This window comes from Mytilus edulis, chromosome 13 (genome assembly GCF_963676685.1).
Source record: "Mytilus edulis chromosome 13, xbMytEdul2.2, whole genome shotgun sequence".
Lineage (NCBI taxonomy): Eukaryota > Metazoa > Mollusca > Bivalvia > Mytilida > Mytilidae > Mytilus > Mytilus edulis.
In genome coordinates, this window is record NC_092356.1 from 13867922 (window position 1) to 13888504 (window position 20583).

The 20583-nt window shown below is 31.8% G+C and overlaps 1 protein-coding gene across 5 annotated transcripts in view; it reads left to right on the plus strand.

Moving 5' to 3' along the window:
* The window catches only part of LOC139500670 (solute carrier family 2, facilitated glucose transporter member 1-like), a 40156-nt gene extending 22411 nt beyond the window's left edge, over nucleotides 1–17745 (plus strand). For all 5 annotated transcript variants that reach the window (XM_071289459.1, XM_071289457.1, XM_071289456.1 and 2 more), the window contains exons 2-11: nucleotides 4270–4377; nucleotides 5064–5398; nucleotides 6238–6362; nucleotides 8696–8836; nucleotides 9413–9550; nucleotides 10033–10220; nucleotides 11194–11424; nucleotides 11809–11884; nucleotides 12518–12645; nucleotides 14312–17745. In XM_071289459.1, coding sequence (XP_071145560.1) covers nucleotides 5094–5398; nucleotides 6238–6362; nucleotides 8696–8836; nucleotides 9413–9550; nucleotides 10033–10220; nucleotides 11194–11424; nucleotides 11809–11884; nucleotides 12518–12645; nucleotides 14312–14506 — 1527 coding nt within the window. In that variant the 5' untranslated portion in view covers nucleotides 4270–4377; nucleotides 5064–5093 and the 3' untranslated portion in view covers nucleotides 14507–17745. The remainder of the gene's footprint in view (nucleotides 1–4269; nucleotides 4378–5063; nucleotides 5399–6237; nucleotides 6363–8695; nucleotides 8837–9412; nucleotides 9551–10032; nucleotides 10221–11193; nucleotides 11425–11808; nucleotides 11885–12517; nucleotides 12646–14311) is intronic.
* Nucleotides 17746–20583: the final 2838 nt, after the last annotated feature.

A 20583-nucleotide genomic window follows, 5' to 3' on the forward strand; every position in this document is an offset into this window, starting at 1 on the left:
ATTATGGGTCATGTTTGAAACTCTTCCCGCTTGCATTGTTAACATTTTTGGGGAAATTCGTCAACTGTTTTTAACTGTTTGAAGTATTCTGAAATTCCTCAAAAAATATATTTCCTTTATTTTCATTAATCAAATTGACGTAGGTTTCACACCTCTTGTTGGAAATTTAAAAGATTTCATAGCAGGCTATTGTCAATTTATTGACTTTGATTTCAAATGTACCCTTGTACATTTAAATAATAATTATCTATATGTAAACATCAGATATTGATTATTATATATTTGTGTAAGATATTTGAATAATGATTATTAGACATGTTTTAAATTCTTTTGTACATTTTCAAACATTTCAAACAAATTTTACATGTGAATTTGTTAACAAATGTACTGTTTGAACTTTAGTTGTTGACTTGAAGGCCAAGAAATATATTTGTTTGTTTTGGGTTACCCTGCATACACTTTCTCAAATAAGGAGTTGTTGTATGATTGCTAATTAGACAAATATGTATTGAAGGCCAAATGACATTGATATGAACTTTTAAATATAAAAAAGAAGATGTCAGGTCTGATTGCCAATGAGACAACTATCCACAAAAGACCAAATGACACAAACATTAACAACTATAGGTCACTGTACATGTATATGTTCATCATACTGCAATAGTAGTACTTCCTTCAATAATGAGCAAAATTCAAACACTTAATAGTAAGCTATAAAAGTCACCAGTATGTCAAAATGTGAAACAGACGAGATCTTAACACAAAAGAGAAAACCAGTGGTCTGATCAATACTGAACACAATTTGACAGACGTTAGGTCACTACTGAGGGGGGATAGGAGGGGTCTTGATCCCGAAATCCCGGACTTGAAAAAACGAAATCCCGAGGTCCCAAATTTAAATAATAATTATCTATATGTAAACATCAGATATTGATTATTATATATTTGTGTAAGATATTTGAATAATGATTATTAGACATGTTTTAAATTCTTTTGTACATTTTCAAACATTTCAAACAAATTTTACATGTGAATTTGTTAACAAATGTACTGTTTGAACTTTAGTTGTTGACTTGAAGGCCAAGAAATATATTTGTTTGTTTTGGGTTACCCTGCATACACTTTCTCAAATAAGGAGTTGTTGTATGATTGCTAATTAGACAAATATGTATTGAAGGCCAAATGACATTGATATGAACTTTTAAATATAAAAAAGAAGATGTGGTCTGATTGCCAATGAGACAACTATCCACAAAAGACCAAATGACACAAACATTAACAACTATAGGTCACTGTACATGTATATGTTCATCATACTGCAATAGTAGTACTTCCTTCAATAATGAGCAAAATTCAAACACTTAATAGTAAGCTATAAAAGTCACCAGTATGTCAAAATGTGAAACAGACGAGATCTTAACACAAAAGAGAAAACCAGTGGTCTGATCAATACTGAACACAATTTGACAGACGTTAGGTCACTACTGAGGGGGGATAGGAGGGGTCTTGATCCCGAAATCCCGGACTTGAAAAAACGAAATCCCGAGGTCCCAAATTTAAATAAAGCAAATCCCGACATCCCGAAATCCGAAAAAAAGGATTCCCGGATCCCGAAAGGGTCAATCCCAAAATCCCGAGCTTAAAAACACCCGATCCCGGAGTCCCGATAAAGGTCCTATCCCCCCTCACTACTGTCTAGCCACTAGACTGATACCTCAGACCAGTAAAATTTTATTAGGACTAGTAAGTTTTTGTAAAACTTTGTTTAGACATGTAAGAAAAATGTCTGAATATTTGTTTTCAGACTAGTAGTTGTAAAATATTTTGGTGCAGTCACTGGGGTAACTTAAGTTTAACCTTAGATTATGTAAAAAAGATTGAATTCAAAGCATAAACGCTTGAGGGCAGGACCCCAGGCCCCTCGTTCTAGAGTACAGTATCACATCGACAATAAACATATTATTCAGAGTAAAAGATGGCATATTAGTACTTGTATATGGTACATATAACTGATATATATTGTAAAAAAGAGGATATATGATAATGAGGGGGGAGGGTCCAAACATAGGGCCTGTCCTCAAGCAACTTTGGTTTTTGCTAGATTATTTTATTAATGTTAATGATTGATGATTAAGATGCAAGACCAACAATGAATTGTCTACTACATAAGATGGGAGATTAAATACATGTGATGTGCTCATAAATGTTTTTCTCACTATTTACCCACTCACTTGTTGAAGGAAGAAAACCATCCTTGGCTTATAAGTGTATTCCAAGAATACAAAAAAATTTCCTGTAACAAGAACTAGAACTTAATAATAACTCCTTAATTTAAAAAAGAAGATATGGTATGATTGCCAATGAGTTTAACTTTAGTTCCTGTTTTTAAAAACAACAGAGTGTGTGATAAGAGTCTCATTTTGACCTACCGGTATTTTTTCACGGAAATTTGAAGAAATTATAACTCGCAATTTAAATTTTGATTTCTATTTCAAAGATAAAGTAATACTAAGATAAGAAAAGAAAAGAATAGGTACATCTGTAGTTAATGTCAGTTACATCACAATAACTGAAGTGAACTAAACGAAAAGTCGGACTGTTCCTTTTTGAAAAAGGATCTAGTTAGGTCAATTTTCAGATAGTTATAGGACTCCCAAATATTGAAAACATGCATTTGATACTTATGAAATAATTTAGATACCAGGATCTTAGTCTACATGTATGTACAAAACTTCCTGTGTAAATATATATATGTGGACCTAGAGTATGGGTGCGCACAAAATTTATTACTAAAAAATCTGTTTCAAAATAAGCAACTTGTAGAAAAATGAAAATTTAGGCTATTGTCGTGATTGTGTTCAACCTAAAATATCAGAGAATATTCATGACATTTGAAAGTTGTCACATTACATATGTGTCTGTTAGTATCTTGTTGGATAAGTTAAGTAGATTGACAGCCACATTGGTCAGTACAACACATAACAATTCCTCATTGTTGACAGATGTACTTTACATGAAGAAATAAACAACCTCAGCATCATCCATCACAGTTAGCATACACAAGTACTAATTAACTTTCAGCTTTAACATCTTGTAGTTAGATTTTTTTGTGTGTGTAATATACATAAAGCAAAGCAGACTGTCATCATGGTCATTGACTGTTTGGTTAATAGAAAGAAAGAAAACAAGACATTTTTAAAAGTATTTATTTTTTCTTTACTAGTTTTCAAGGTTACGTTCTACAGAGGTAGGCATACTGTGGGTTTTTTCTTTATTTTTTATAAAATCCTTATGAATGCATAATTGTATAGATTGTTCAGTTTTTATTAGTTTATTACACCAAGTGGACTTTGGGAAATTTTGCTTGCAGTTGTGTCGGGTTACACAGCCTTGACCCTTCCTTTTTTTGCTTTACCAAGTATACTTGCTTCAGGGTTTCTGTTGATGGAAGCAATTTTGGGTTAAGTGACTTGGCAATGAAACAGAGCGATTTTCGGTGACACAGTAATGAAGAGGGACTGGGTGAAGTAATATTTATCTTTATTAAAAATAAGTTCCACTGTAAATCTCACCCATTCATCAGCAAGTTAATTCTCTTTCACTGTAAATCACTCAAATACTGTGAAAAATCACTACAAACTTCATTAGAAAGTTTATCGAGACTGTAGCTGCAAACTTGCAATTATTGTTTATTTTTGTGGTTTTTAGTTCAAATTTAGGGTTATGAATAAGTTGCTAACCTGCAATATCATTCAGCAAATATTTGTTTACCTCTATTCATCATGTTCATTTAATATGTTTTCAAGAAAAAAATGTTTGGACAACTATCTGTAGTACCTTTCAAGTTTTCAAATTATCTAATCTCCCAGTTAATCTTCTTGTTCTGTACACATAGACATTCGACTCATTTCATGCAACTGGTTACACAAGTTATCTCCCCATGCTTTTTACAGTTCATTCTATAGAAATTAGGAACACATTATTTTAAATCTTTGCAACATATAATTTCTTTCTGTATCTCTTCCTTTACCAATGATATACGATGTATATATGTACAAAAGTACAGAAAATAGTTACATGATGAGGTAACTTATAATGACTTAATATTTAAAGGTTGATATTCAACTTTGTTAAATGTTTTAAGAATTTTTTTACATAAATGATTAAAACATTTCCAACAAAAAAACCCAAACAACTACTAAATGTTAAAAAATCATGAATTCACTTATTTAAAGTAAAGTTACATCTTTTTTTTTCTCTCTTTTTCAGCGAGAGATAAATTATACTTTCACACTACTATTCAGTGTAGCAATATGTGTCATTGGCAACAGTTTCCTGTATGGGTACAATATTGGTGTAGTCAACAACCCAGCAGGGGTAAGTCTTTATATAATTAATTTTTATAATGAAAACCTGGTTATTTTGATAGATTAAACACAGGTTTTCACATTACTGTAAAGAACATCTTTCTTTGTTCTACTGAGGACATTAAAATTTTCACAAGTTGTTATCCCAATTTCAATTCATAAACCATTTCCAATAGGGGTTTAATTGATTCTCATTCTTAAGTTCTCAATTACTGTTGCTGCTTTACAAATAGATTCTACCACTGTTTCGTTTTTAAGTGTGTAACAATATTTCTCCGCTCGAGACAGTTAAATATTCAGATTTAAAACGTGAGGCTTGCAGAGAGAAGTTACAAAATATTTATTACGGTAGTACCAAAATATTCCAATGTGTAAATTTTGATAATATTCCCTTGCTCAAGCTGAACAGGGATTGTGTTTATTTTTTATTTAGGAATCAATAGACGTCATACATTTTGTATGCATGTACTTCATCAGTTGCTCCAAAAGGCACAGATTGATCTATCAATAATACTGAAATAAGGACGACGAGAAGAAATAGCATTAAAGCACAAATGTACATGTTAAGACCACTGATGAGTTAATTGCCATCTTCTCAATGCATAAAAATAAGAAAACAATATTTTTTTGAGCTTTTTCAGGTTTTTCAAAATGAATGTTTCAACACATAAATCTTTCATTCTTATTTATTTTCAGGTGATACGTGTATTTTATGTAGAAACAATTATGATAAGAAAAGAACTGCTCCCGGAAAATTGGTTTGAAATCAAAGATCAATATCTAGAAATGATGGAAAATATGAAAATGCAGAATCTCACCGTGAATCTCACCGTGATATCAGACACTAGTAACGCTACAGCACCGGGTAATGCATCCGGTTTCAACATCAGTGACACTATAGCCAAGATCAAATATGTTTCAGAAAATGATGACAAAGTGGAACTCCTCTGGTCTGTGACTGTGGCCATTTTTGTTTTGTTTGGTATGATAGGAGCTTTTGCTTCTGGAAAATTTGCAGATTATTTTGGAAGGTAATTTAGGCAATGTTCAAATATTTGGAAGGTTAAATTTAGGCAATGTTCAAGTATTTTGAAGGTAATTTAGGCAAGGTTCAAGTGTTTGGAAGGTAATTTAGGCAACTTTCAAGTATATTAGGGAGGTAATTTAGGCAACTTTCAAGTATATTAAGGAGGTAATTTAGGCAACTTTCAAGTATATTAGGGAGGTAATTTAGGCAACTTTCAAGTATATTAGGGAGGTAATTTAGGCAACTTTCAAGTATATTAGGGAGGTAATTTAGGCAACTTTCAAGTATATTAGGGAGGTAATTTAGGCAACTATTTGAATTTTTGAGGTTTTAGAATACAACTTGTAGTGCATCACTAACATTATATTAGTGAGAAAGAAAGGAGGATACCAAAGTGTAAAATGAAACCATGTATTGAAAAAGATGGACCAATCTGTCCTAAAAAAAAATACTGCAAGAAAAATAGAAATGGCTCAAAAAACATGACACACAGATGAAAAAATTAAATTAAGAAAAATACCTATGAAAAAAGGGCTCAACCTTTTTCAATATCTCAAGCTGCAGATGGCGAAGCTTTCATTCATTTGCATTTCATCTGCTGTTTACAACAAGAGACTGAAATTTACTGAACAATAAACACTTAAAACTAGATAATGCAGTATAACAGTGCATCAAGGAGTTATTTGAGTGACTCCGAGTCGAAAGGTGATTGTAGTTATTTTACACTGTAAAAAATATATAATAGAGAATAATAAACAAAAAGTATAAAGAATAGAGAATGAAGGACTCTCCTCTATCTATTAGTTATCACCGTTAACAGATTTTGATTTATTTTATTTTCAGAAAGAAAGGGATGATTATTATAACTGTAATCATGTTTTTGGCGGCCATTTGTGGCGGTATTCCAATCGTTGCACGTTCATTCGAGGTCATCATAGTTCATAGAGCTTTAGTGGGATTGCATTGTGGTATGTTTATTTGTGATTAATGCACCATTTCAGAAAAATATGCATTCTGGGTAAAGTGATTGAATGCAAGGAAGTAAATTTTCACCCAAAAGACATACTTCCTATCAAGTTATTGCATTAGCTATTCATGATTCATTTTGATATTGGTCAATAAATCCTTATATGAAATTTAATCTAGAAAAAGGGGCCATGTTAGATCTTTTTTAAACCTACTCCTTTCATGTTTGATTTTATTGTCCAGCCTGCAACTTTTGTTGCAGAAAGCTCGACATAGGGATAGTGATCCGGCGGCGGCGGTGTTAGCTTACTTCTTAAAAGCTTTATATTTCAGAAGGTGGGAGACCTGGATGCTTCATACTTTGTATATAGATGCTTCATGTTATGAAGTTTCCGTCAGTCACATGTCCAATGTCCTTGACCTCATTTTCATGGTTCAGTGACCACTTGAAAAAAAAGTTCAAATTTTTTGTAATGTTGAATTCTCTCTTATTTTAAGTAATAGGATAACTATCTTTGGTATGTGCGTACCTTGCAAGGTCCTCATGTCTGTCAGACAGTTTTCACTTGACCTCGACCTCATTTCATGGATCAGTGATCAAGGTTAAGTTTTGGGGGTCAAGTCCATATCTCAGATACTATAAGCAATAGGGCTAGTATATTCGGTGTATGGAAGGACTGTAAGGTGTACATGGTCAACTGGCAGGTGTCATCTGACCTTGACCTCATTTTCATGGTTCAGTGGTTATAGTTAAATTTTTCTGTTTTGGTCTGTTTTTCTCATACTACATGCAATAGGTCTACTATATTTGTTGTATGGAATGATTGTAAGGTGTTCATGTCTTGCGGGCAGATATCATCTGACCTTGACCTCATTTTTATGGTTCAGTGGTCAAAGTTAAGTTTTTGAGTTTTGGTCTTTTTATCTAATACTGTATGCCATAGGTCAACTATATTTGGTGTATGGAAATATTTTATGATCTTTATGTCAGTCGCGCAGGTTTTATTTGACGGTGACCTCATTTTCACGGTTCATTGCACAGTGTTAAGTTTTTGTGTTTTGGTCTATTTTTCTTAAACTATAAGTAATGGGTCAACTATATATTTTGTATAGAAGCATTGTTAGCTGTACATGTCTGCCTGGCATGGTTCATCTGACCTTGACCTCATTTTCAAGGTTCATTATACCCCCGCTTTAAAAAAGGGGGGGTATACTGTTTTACCTCTGTCTGTCCATCAGTCCGTCCGTCAGTCAGTCCGTCCCATGAAACTTTCGTCACATTTTTCTCAGGAACTACACATCCACCCTTTCTGTAATTTGGTATCAACATTTGTATATGTCAGCCACACCGTGTGATGCGTTTTCAGATTCATCACTTGACAACTTCCTGTTTACCGAACACTTGTCTGATTTTACACATGATAGCCAAGTTGAAAATTTTCGTCACATTTTTCTCAGGAACTACAATACAAGGATTTCTGAAATTTGGTTTCAGGATTTATATATGTCAGCTATACCGTGTGATGCGTTTTCAGATTCATCACTCGACAACTTCCTGTTTACCGAATACTTGTATGATTTTACACATGATAGCCAAGTTGAAAGTTTTCGTCACATTTTTCTCAGGAACTACAATACAAGGATTTCTGAAATTTGGTTTCAGGATTTATATAAGTCAGCTATACTGTGTGATGCGTTTTCAGATTCATCACTCGACTACTTCCTGTTTACCGAACACTTGTATGATTTTACACATGATAACCAAGTTAAAAATTTTCGTCACATTTTTCTCAGGAACTACAATACAAGGATTTCTGAAATTTGGTTTCAGGATTTTTATAAGTCAGCTATACTGTGTGATGCGTTTTCAGATTCATCACTTGACAACTTCCTGTTTACCGAACACTTGCATATTTTTACACTATTAATATTATCCACTTGCGGCGGGGGTATCATCAGTGAGCAGTAGCTCGCAGTTTCACTTGTTGGTCTTTGTTTAGTTATCTTGGTTAATGTTAAGTTGATGAGACAGTTGTAATAAAACTAAGCTTTATACTTAGGACTATCAACATAATATCAATGATTAGTATAGAAGGCGAGACATTTCAGCGTGTGCACTCTTGTATTTGATATTTCCCATTTTAGTCATTGTATAAGCTTTGGTTCATTGTGATATTGGTCAATAAATCCTAATATGAAATTGAATCTAAAAACCACTGGCAATTGTAGGGCCTTTTCAAACCTACTTTCAATTTTATATTTATATTTGTCGATCTTGGGACTACTTTTTAAGTTTTTCCTGTTTTATTTATTAATTTTGTTTATTCTACTTCAGGTTTGAATGTAAGTTTAGCATCATTGTATTTGGCAGAGATTTCACCAAAGAAGATACGAGGTGCTATTGGAACTTGTCATCAGTTGTTTATTACGATCGGTATCCTATGGTCTAACATCATGGGAGTATCTAAACTTGCAGGTCATTTTACAAAATATATATTGGTTTTAAATCTTATTGCTGAAAACTTTTGAGATTAAAAAGTGCAGAAGAAAATTCTACCATATAGCTCTTCATATGTTTTGGTACTCATAAATCCTAAGGACTTTGAAATATTTTGCTCTGACCATTCCTGAGGAAAATAAATTCAGAATAGTTGTTCCAACGCACAACATGAAGAAAGTCTTATTTTAAACACATATGTAAAAGAATTGTTTAGAAAATGGGGGAAAAAATCAAATTTGATGAGCAACATTATCATGAAGTTTTTTTGTTTTTTTTGTGTCAACTTTTGAGTATAATTCTGATGGAAATTTAGGAGCCCAAAGATATAAACTTAATATTTAAAAGTGGAACCATTTTATGCTCAAGTCTGCATACATGGCATATAAGCCATTAGAAAATTTGTTTTTTGTTGAACACTTAAATTTTTTGGTTTACCTATATACATGAAAACTCATGAAAATTGAAGTAATTATGAATCCATAGTTAAGAAATCTCTCAATAAAACAACAATTGTCTTACAATATTTTATGCAAGTATAATTATTTATTTTAGGAACTCACAAACAATGGCCATGGGTGTTTATTTTTAATGCTTTCCCAGCATTAATTTGTCTTGTGGCCATGCCATTTTGTCCCGAGAGTCCACGGTACCTGCTTATCAATAGAGGAGACGAGGAAACTGCAAGACATGGTAAGAAGTACAACATGGCTAAAAATTCCATTGAAATTTTATTTCCTGATAATCCTTAAAAAAATAATAATGGATAAACATTTGTAAACTTAGATACTCTATAGCTTGGTTGGATTTGGCTATTTTCACTCAATTTGAATTGTTCATGAACAACAGACAGCCCCTGGTAAATCTTTCGTACAAGCAGCTAAAGAACAAAGTATTGTTAGATGCCCTCTTCTTTCACAATTAGACAAACTTATAAATAAAAGCAATGAATTTGATTTTATTCTATTCAAAATGCCATTCATGGTTTTAAAGATTTCAGAGTCAATTTAATGAGAGTGGAACAGGGGGGTGTCCTAAATTTTATCAGTGCCTTTTGGAGACTCATACCATTTCTAATGGACTATAAAAAGCTTGTTTATCTACTTACACTAATATTTTGGTCTGATATTGATTTTTCAATGCTATATTTAAACACAGTATATTTCATGCTGTAGGATTAAAGTCTTTAAGAGGATACCTGGATGTTGAAGATGAGATTGATGAAATGAAAGTTGAAGCCAGGAAATCACAGAGTGTTAAACAGTTCTCCCTCAAAGAATTACTGACCAGTCCAGAATTACGTGTACCTATTATAATAGCCTGTTGTTTGCAGATCGCACAGCAATTCTCTGGAATCAATGCTGTAAGTATACACACATAGCACAGTTAGGGGAGAGTGGAGCTACACACATAGCAGAGCAAGGGGGGGGGGGGGGGGGGAGGAACTCGGGTAAGTATACACCCACAGCAGAGCAAGGTGGGTAGGGGAGCTCGTGTAAATTTACACCCACAGCAGAGCAAGGAGGGAAGCTCGGGTAAGTATACACCCACATCAGAGCAAGGGGGAGGGGGAGCTTGAGTAAGTATACACCCACAGCAGAGCAAGAGGGGAGGGGGAGCTGGGGTAAGTATACACCCACAGCAGAGCAAGGGGGTGGCAGGGTGGAGCCCGCGTAAGTATACACCCACAGCAGAGCAAGGGAGTGGGAGGGTGGAGCTCTGGTAAAAAAATGCAAATGGGAAGAAACATCAAGTTATTTTCCTGTCAGTTTATACAAGGAAAATTCATGTTCAGTGAGGGGTTAGAAATTCCCTGAACACCCAACCATTTTATTTTCTTCTGATTTTGCTACTTCATTATATTAATTTTACTATTTATAGTAAAGCCACTGGAAGAATATTCTTATTGGTGAAATTGCCACTGGGTTTTAAGAAATCAAAAATCTGAATCCTTGCTATGAATTTGAAAATAAAATGTGGTATAATTGCCAATGAGACAGCTCTCTACAAGATACCAAATGACACAAATACAGTAAAAAAATAGGACATTAGTATAATGGAATATGTAGACAGCTCTCTCGCAAGCAAATATCCCCAACTGTATAAAAATAAAGGCATACATTGCAGGTACAGGGTTATGTTCGTGGATATTTAAGTTCTTGGTTTAGTTGAAGTTTGCATACAAGCCTATAGGAAATTTATCATTCGTTAAACAGGTAATTTTGTGGTTCACCCATACTCACAAAATCTATGAAAATTGGTATCCGATGAATAATAATGAATCCACAGTTATTACAGACAATATAAGATAATTACTCAAAATTTGTTCTCTGCAGGTGATGTCCTATTCTAGTTTTATGTACGAGAATGCCGGTGTTGACCTTAAACTTATTGAGTGGATAGTGTGTCTGACCAGTCTGATCAACATGCTGACCACCTTACCAGCTGTACCTATGATTGAGAAACTTGGCAGACGAATGCTTCTTCTTTTCCCCATGGTTTTGATGGCAGTGTCTTTTGTAATATTAACAATCTTCCACAATCTGCAGTATGATGAGGGACTACAAGTAAGTGTTAATCATCTTCCACAATGTAAGATATAAATACCACTATATTATTTTGTTTGTATACTACAGCCCAAGTGAATTTTGCAAAATTGTACATGTCCATGGTGAGAAGAAATTTTATATTTTTTTATATGTCCAAATTTGTTTAGATTCAGTAAAATTATATTTTTGTGAATTTTTGTTTTCTGGATTTTCTAAAGGTTGCATACGAACGAACCATTTGAAAAATTTATACTTCATTTACTCTTGAATTTAGTTTTACTCAGAAAATCTTGCATTTTAAAGTTGTAAAATTGATATATCTTGATTTAACAAATATTGCAATTTATGGTGTGATTGACTCTTTGTTTCTACAATAGAACTAATTTTTGTTTCTTTTTTCAGGGAAGTCGTCATATCTTCGCCATTATAGGTATCGTCGCCATGCACACATATGTCATTGGTTTTGCTGTTGGTCTTGGTAAGTTTATTTTAGTAGAGGGTATGCAGTGATGCAAAGGAGCAGAACAATATACGGGAAAGAAGCATGATAATCTAGTGTAATAAAGCTTTTGTATGTCAAGAATTATATCAATAGATATAAGAAGAGGCGGTATGAGTACCAATGAGACAACTCTACATCCAAGTCACAATTTGTAAGAGTAAACCATTATAGGTCAAAGTAAAATCTTCAACACAAAGCCTTGGCTCACACCAAGTGTGAAGCCATTCAAACAGGAAAACCAACATTCTAATCTATATAAAAAATGAGAGACAAGAAACACATCAACAAACGACAACCACTGAAAATCAGGTTCCTGACTTAGGACTGGTTCAAACAAATGCAGGAGGATCAAATGGTTTTTAAAAGTTACCAACCTTCACCCAGTACCCTAACCTGAAACAATAGTTGAACATCACAACATAGAAAAACAAACTGTAAAATATCAATTGAAATAGCTGAACTCAATGAATGTTTTTAAATAACAGGCCAGCCAAAATTTAGAATAAATTTGTTCCACTTAATATGACATTATTAAAACAGAGTTTCAATAAAAAGTTATTTTCGCAAACGAATAATTGCCCTTTTTTTTTTATTTATCTCATTAAACAGGACCAATTCCTTTTATTGTTGTTGGTGAGATATTCAGACAGGAACCCAGAGCAGCTGCTATGAGCTTATCATTGACCTTCAACTGGATCTGTAATTTTATTCTTATGATGGTATTCAGATTTATGCAGGCAAGTACTTATGTAGAAAATTTATTGATAAAAAAGGAAGATGTGGAATGATTGCAAATGAGACAAACCCCCAAAAGAGACCAATTGAAGCAGAAGTTAACAACTATAGATCACAGTACAGCTTTCAACAATGAGCAAAACACATACCGGTACATTATAGTACATAACAGGGATCAAATTCATATTGCTATTTAATGTTCTTATCATGTATATGCATGATTTTGCAGGATTTGAAATTAATATTTCATGTATATATATATATACAGACATTACCTGTAAATCCGAGAACTTAATTTATTGCATTAAATGTAATGGTTGCCAGGAAATTTATATCGGCCAAACAGGGAACAGTGTAACAGAAAGAGTGCGCATTCATAGGCAACATATAAGGCAGCCACAATACAGAAAAATCCCCCTAAGCAAACATTTAGACGAATGTGGAGGGGGATTTTTTAAAATATTCCCATTTTATAAAATGAATATGGGTTGTGACATTACACGAGAAGTAAAGGAAAAACATTTTATTTCAAAATTTAAATCACGATTGAATGCAAACTATGCATTTTCTATTGTGTAATAATGACGCTCCATACTTCTATATATAGACTAAGTGTAATACGATTTATCTCCCTTTATATACTCAACGACAACTATGACGTTACATACCTACCGTTACATAGTTACGTTAATCATGTATAGTTTCACCTGAAGATTGTTATTTAAACATGAAAGTACTAGTGAATTAAAACTATTCATACCGGAAATGTTGGATTTTTTAGTAATCTATATATATATATATATATATATAACAAGTCTAAAAGGGTACAACATCACCAAAAACACGATAAAACGAACAATATGTTAGATATTTCGGATAACAGATATCCTTCCTCGGTAATAGCACGATGACAAATTATTGTGCTATTACCGAGGAAGGATATCTGTTATCCGAAATATCTAACATATTGTTCGTTTTATCGTGTTTTTGGTGATGTTGTACCCTTTTAGACTTGTTATATATTATATTTTGTAGTGTACTGAATCATAATTATATGATCCATCGCCCCGTAAGATTTATCGTTGACTATTTATTCAGTCATTTAATATATATATATTAATTTAATTTAAAAATTTTAGCGCTGTGGGCTACAATGCCGAAATTTTAACTTTAATCCATGATTTGCCAGTGGACATTTGGAACAGCCATCCATATTTGTATTAACATTTATTGTATTTTTTGTTGCAGAAAGCCATGAGGGGATTTGTATATTTGCCATTCATTGGAGTACTTGTGTTAGCCCTAATCTTTATATTGTATTTTCTGTTGCAGAAAGCCATGAGGGGATTTGTATATTTGCCATTCATTGGAGTGCTTGTGTTAGCCCTAATCTTTATATTGTATTTTCTGTTGCAGAAAGCCATGAGGGGATTTGTATATTTGCCATTCATTGGAGTGCTTGTGTTAGCCCTAATCCTTATATTGTATTTTCTGTTACAGAAAGCCATGAGGGGATTTGTATATTTGCCATTCATTGGAGTACTTGTGTTAGCCCTAATCTTTATATTGTATTTTCTGTTGCAGAAAGCCATGAGGGGATTTGTATATTTGCCATTCATTGGAGTGCTTGTGTTAGCCCTAATCTTTATATTGTATTTTCTGTTACAGAAAGCCATGAGGGGATTTGTATATTTGCCATTCATTGGAGTACTTGTGTTAGCCCTAATCTTTATATGGTTTATGGTTCCGGAAACTAAGAACAAAACATTCGATCAGATAGCTGCTTCAATACACAAGGGTGGACGGAACCAAGACAACATGTTAAACCATGAAGGGGAAGAACTACAATCAATGAAAGCTTGATGAATGCATATCTTAGGTGTTGTTTATTTTTAGTGGATATTTTGACGTTGATCGCTTTTGTTGTAGACTTAGCTCTCAATTGTTTTGTTAAGTGTGTTCCCGACATATTCATTGAGGCCCTGTTACAGATGCGCTCATTATCATACATACATACATATTATCATGTATGTTCATTCACTATTGCAGATTTATTGCGATTCTTCATCTAACCATCTATCAAGCATAATTTTGTTCTTCATCACATTAATTATGTGTGACCATTGGCTAGTTGACAGAAAAACTCCTACTTTATAAGTACACAGTAACTTATGCTAAGTAATATTATTGTGTACAAAATCAAATAATTTGAGAATTTACAAATTTTACCTTTACACATAAGGTTATTTGTTAATTCATAGGATAAAATCAATGGGGAACAAACCAGAATTTAAAAGTTTATACTGTGTATCGTCTAATATACAAACCATTCCATAAAAAAAAAATTGGATAAGATTCAGTTATATTAAACTTTAAAGTAGGGGAAATATTGTTTGTCTGTTTAAATGTTGAACACTGTTTATATGGTCACATGCATTTGTTAGGCCCTTATTCTGGAAATGTATTTGTTAGGCCTTCCATATTCTGGTCATGTATTTGTAAGGACTTTAATCTGGATATGTATTTGTAAGCCCCTTATTCTAATGAAGTCAGATTTTTTGGCGTCTGTAGGATTTTGTAACAGGGCCTGTTGTTATAACCTTCGATTGTGGCTTACCTCATTGTTAATGCAGCTAATATTTTATGATTGTTGTTCTGAAATAATATCAGTATGTAATTATGATATATGCATTATATGTAATAGTTAAACTTGTTTAAATCTGTCATTGGGCATTATGAGCTACTTGTAAAATATTTCATCACGGAGACAAACAATTACAATAGGTTTATAGCATTCCACTTAGGATTGTTCCTAAAAAACAAATGATGGTCCATGCATAAGGACCTTGGTATGGGATCAAATATATATTTTGGTACAAAAAATGTGTTTGAAAATCTCTGTACTTAAAAACCCCATTTACAAATACAAATGTAGCCTTTTTCAGGTCGCATATGTTTAGACGGAACAGTCCTCAACTCCTAATCATGGTAATATTAAGCAAACAACTTGCATATTAACCAATTGATAAAAAAAAAATGTTATCTCATGCGTGGGTGTTTTTAATAGTAGCTCTGTTTAAGAGTGTCAATGGAAACACAACTCTCATCATTCTTTGCACTGCCATTCTTTCTAGTCATTAACTCCTAAATTGTGAGGGGAAGGATACGCCTCTGATATTGTGGTTCACAGAAATAAAAATAGACTTTAAAAAGTTGTGGTATGTCATAAACAATTAAAAGTAAAATTTATGAATATAAAATTCAAAATTAGAACAATTATTTTTCCTTAGAGTTTACAAACATATTTTTACACATTTTTGCAGTTTATTTCTGAATTAGATATGCATTCACTGTAACGTGAAAAGCAGTATTATTTGAAAATTGCTAATTATTATGTGAACCAAAAATCTCTATTCTGAATTATGTTATCTCAACCACACACTGGAAAATCTAAGAAAAGTTCATGATCAACAACAAAACAAGAAATGAGTACATGTTTTTATCATAACAGAAATATGATATAGGTGTTGTGTTTCTTTTGGCACTTAGTATATAAACATTTATCAGTCGAAATAACAAGTGCCAAATACCATCAATTATAAATCCATCAGGTCTTTATTCAAAATTGTTGACCCCACTTCACAACAATGGTGAGAAGTTAAAGACTGTTGTAATTAAGGCTTATAATTATCCTATAGCTGAATGTATGCCTTGTATGAGTAAAACTATTGTATGAGTAAAACTATTGTATGAGTAAAACTATTGTATTCCTGCGACACCAAATCAATTATATGTTCTTTTGAAAAGCCTTAAATTGTAGTAGATCAAATTATATCATTTACAACAAATGTTGGGTTTTTTTGGAGGGGGAGTGTAGTAAGATAAAAATAAAAAAGATAAAATGAGCATGGAACTTTTAACTGCTGTCAAAAGTAGGAAATGAAAGTAGAAAAAGAAATTGTGGCAAATAGACATATTGTATAGAAAAAGCTGTATGTACAATAGATATCCTTGTCATTTTAAATAGGAAATATGAAAACAAAAATAGGTATCATATGATTTAACTATTATTTAGATGCTCTTTGTCATAACACAATGGAATCTCCTTTATATACATGCTGTTGATTGTTGTTTCCATGGAAGCCATCTTTACAGTTATTTTAGTTTCCATGGAAACGTCATTTATACTTTTGCCATAGCTTTGTTTTTTAAGTCGCATGGTGAATGAGAGAAAAAATTTGTGAAATTTTGTGAGTCGATCCTTAATTTGTAAACAAGAGTCTCTGTTTTGCCTTAAAAATGCGACATGGTTATTGTTTGAAAAACTACTTTTTTATTAAATTGTTACATGTTTCACTCTTTGTACACAAGTTAATCCTTGAATCTCGCACACACACATATCTTTACTCAGAAAAAATGTTTGCACCCATGAGCACATGTTACTTTTGTTAAATGCATATATGTATTGTTAAAGTTTTTGTTAATTATAGTGAACTTTGTACCTGCATCTTTTTTGTTGCATATTTTTTACAAAGTTTGTTTCATGTAAAAAAAGAGTCAGTAATTTTAAGTTTTTTTTGTATGACATATTTTCTTCCTTACGAGAAATTAAAGACTTAAAGTAGTCATAAAATCGCCAAAATATATGCAACAGTAACTATAACTATGAGTTATATTTTTATTGTGCGCTTTTGATAGGATTGTTCAATACTTTATTGGAACTCCAATTGTGATATGACCCCCTGACCCTTGACACTAACATGTAGTTTAGATAGCTACAGGTGAATTCCTGCTTTGGTTGTTGTACCTAAAGATGGGTATTAAGAAAATTGAGAGAACACCATTTGTGACTCTTGCTTTTGCTGCATAAACTCATTTGTTGAAGATTTTTTTTAAAGAATGGAGCTAGTTTATATAATAAATAAAATCTTATATTATTGGATTTATGTAAACTTTAATTTCAAAATTTGTGAAATTTTTTATCATGAAAAATTAGTAACCTGTGAAATTTTGTACTTCCAGTATAGAATTCATCCTGTTTTTGTTAAGTTTCTGTTTTGAATTTAAATGGACATTGGTTAAATGAGAAAATTACTCCAAAATTTTGTTTTGAATTTGAAAACAGTTTGTTCAGAGATGGATGGGGATGAAGAAAAAAAAGTAAGGTATGATGATCTCACAAGCAGAATAAGTTTGTTATAGGTTGGCGACTAGTTCAACACAAAATAATCTAACAATAAAAAAAATACAAGTAATTTACATTTCAGTTATAATTTATTAAATTTTGGGGTGAATAGTTTCTTACGAAAGAGGCACAGATACTTTTTAACTGTTTAAAATATAAAATGAAAAATTGCTGCGTTAAATATTTTTCTAATTGTTTGCAGTATTCATGCAAAACCAATTTCAATGTTTTGCATGCTAAGGGAGACAATTCAAAGGGAAAAAAAATACTCTGAATGGAAGAAAATACAGCTTATTTCTAAATACAAATTATTTAATGGACAAATCTATTCTTTTGTAAAAACTACTTTGATTCCAGTATTATATTAAAAGTATGCTGGTTGGAGAACTAAGAATTTATGACCTATGTATGTGTTCGCATTATCTGTTATCAAGGATTTGTATAGTTAGACATACTATACAAATACTTACTTTTATAAAAGATCGTTTAATGATTTTTTTTTATAAAATTTTTAATGCCATATTTATATTTGTAAATGAATTGTGAAATATTTAACCAAATGAAATTTAAATACATTTTATAGTTTAAAGATCTATAATTTATTTAATTTTATCTTTTAAGAAATGTTGTTTTTAGAAATTGGTTAAATAGTTATCATATACTTGTGCTTTATATTATATGCATTTTATCTTCAGTTTTGGTAAATTTGCATGTGATTTAAATAGAATTTGCATTTAAACACTAAAAATAAAAAGATATTAATATAACAATGGACATGTGCATATTTAAAACAATGTTGGTTTGACTTTTTATATACTAAAACTGTACATATATATATAGTACAAAATGTATATAAAGTGGGAGTAAATTAGGTCAATTTAGGATATTAACCCCTTTTTTTAGGTCAATCTACAAATTAAGATTTGATAGTTGTAATCACACAAAAGGACATTTGCATATTTAAAAGAAAAAGACATTAACAGTGTCTTATTTTAATAGAATACCAATATATATATATATGTTTAATGCAAAAAATATACATTTCTTAAAGGGATAGTAGCTACGATTTTGACAAAAATATGAACAAGTTTTAAAGCTGCTAAAATCATAGATATGTACTAAATATAAGCAATAAGATCGCTAGAATGTTTTCATAAACTACAAAAGTGTTAATAATTGATAATTCATATCGTGTTGTGTGCCTATTCATCTCATTAATTATGCATCGGTTTTACTTCCCGAATTTTGCCGACACAGCGAGTGAGATAACCAAGATATATATAGATACGAACACGTGCTTTTTGTTTTCTTACATATTTGATAATTACTCTATACTAAACGTACATATTTGACGTCATTTATCAAATTATGTAAATAAAAAATATAACAAATACCGGCATATTATTCCAACCCAAGATTCTCCAACAATGGCGATATTATACACTTGTTATTACATTTGTATGACTTAACCATGCCGATAATGTATACACATGTTTGTGTGTTAAATCGGGGCCTCCATGAAGGATACACTTGAAAAATAATACTAAAGTTTAGGAAGTTGATTTATAATTTCTTCTAAGGTGGGAGATTACTGCCCGTAAATTTATAAACATACTTTTGACAATTATGAACACGTTGAGATTTTTGTTCGTGTGATCTGGAAAATTTAAGAAATGTAAACATTACTCAAACCGTTGGCTACTTCTGTTTGACTTTCCCTGTGTCGCAGGTGTTTTGAGTGATTTTAATGACCCATCTCGTTGCATTTTTTTTTTTTTTAATTTACAATAACTTGTCTGCACCTCTTTTTTATTTCTTTTCTCGCTGAAACTGTAAATTCACGTACTATTTCCGCGATAACATTCCCCTGTTCGACCAGTTTCCCTTCGAGGCACAATGTGAGATTGCGCATTAGGAACTGAAGAGTAAAGGTCATATGAATAAGGCTTAACATCGAATTATTATCTATAGACAATAAATAAATGTAGGTGCTAAACGTTAAAAAGCTACTAAACACTTAATGGAACGTAACCAGTAATTGTTTTAATCATATTATTTTACTTTTTGTACAAAATCCAGCATATAGATTAAAAAAGTAATTTTAATGAAAATCTTAGCTACTATCCGTTTAAATTTTACCGACTGAACATCTTTATATTTTTTTAAGATGCAAAGTCTTTTCAAAACAAAAGTTTAGTACATTTGTAATACAAAACTGTAGTAAGATTTCAGTGCTGTCTTTGTCTATGCTTTCCTGTTTATTTTCTTTTTCATAGTGCTTTATTTACAAGCTTAAAATACTCTTAGTATTATTTTAGTGCTGAATTTAAAAAAAAATTGTAAACGCAAAGAATCTCAAGAAATTTGTTTATGTCAATGTTTGTGTACATTACTTTGCTTACTTACAAATTATCTTGTGACATTTTATCAGTGCTATAATAATCAAGTCTTTTTAGTGCTTTTCAGATTTTAGACGATACTTAAAAAAAAACTATGTATAATTCATTTCATGAAAATTGTGCGGAGAGTAAATTTAGATATTAAATATTTTTATATAAATAAATTTTATATATGATTTTAAAGTTTATATGCTTGTCAGCCTTTTATCGCTTTGCAAACAATAACATATTTTTTAGTAAGTTTTGCATGCTTTATTGCTTCACAAAATTCTGTTTTTTAATCAAGGGAGATATTGTTTTATCTGTTTTTTAATCAAGGGAGAAATTGTTGCATACTAATTTCCAAATACAAAGAA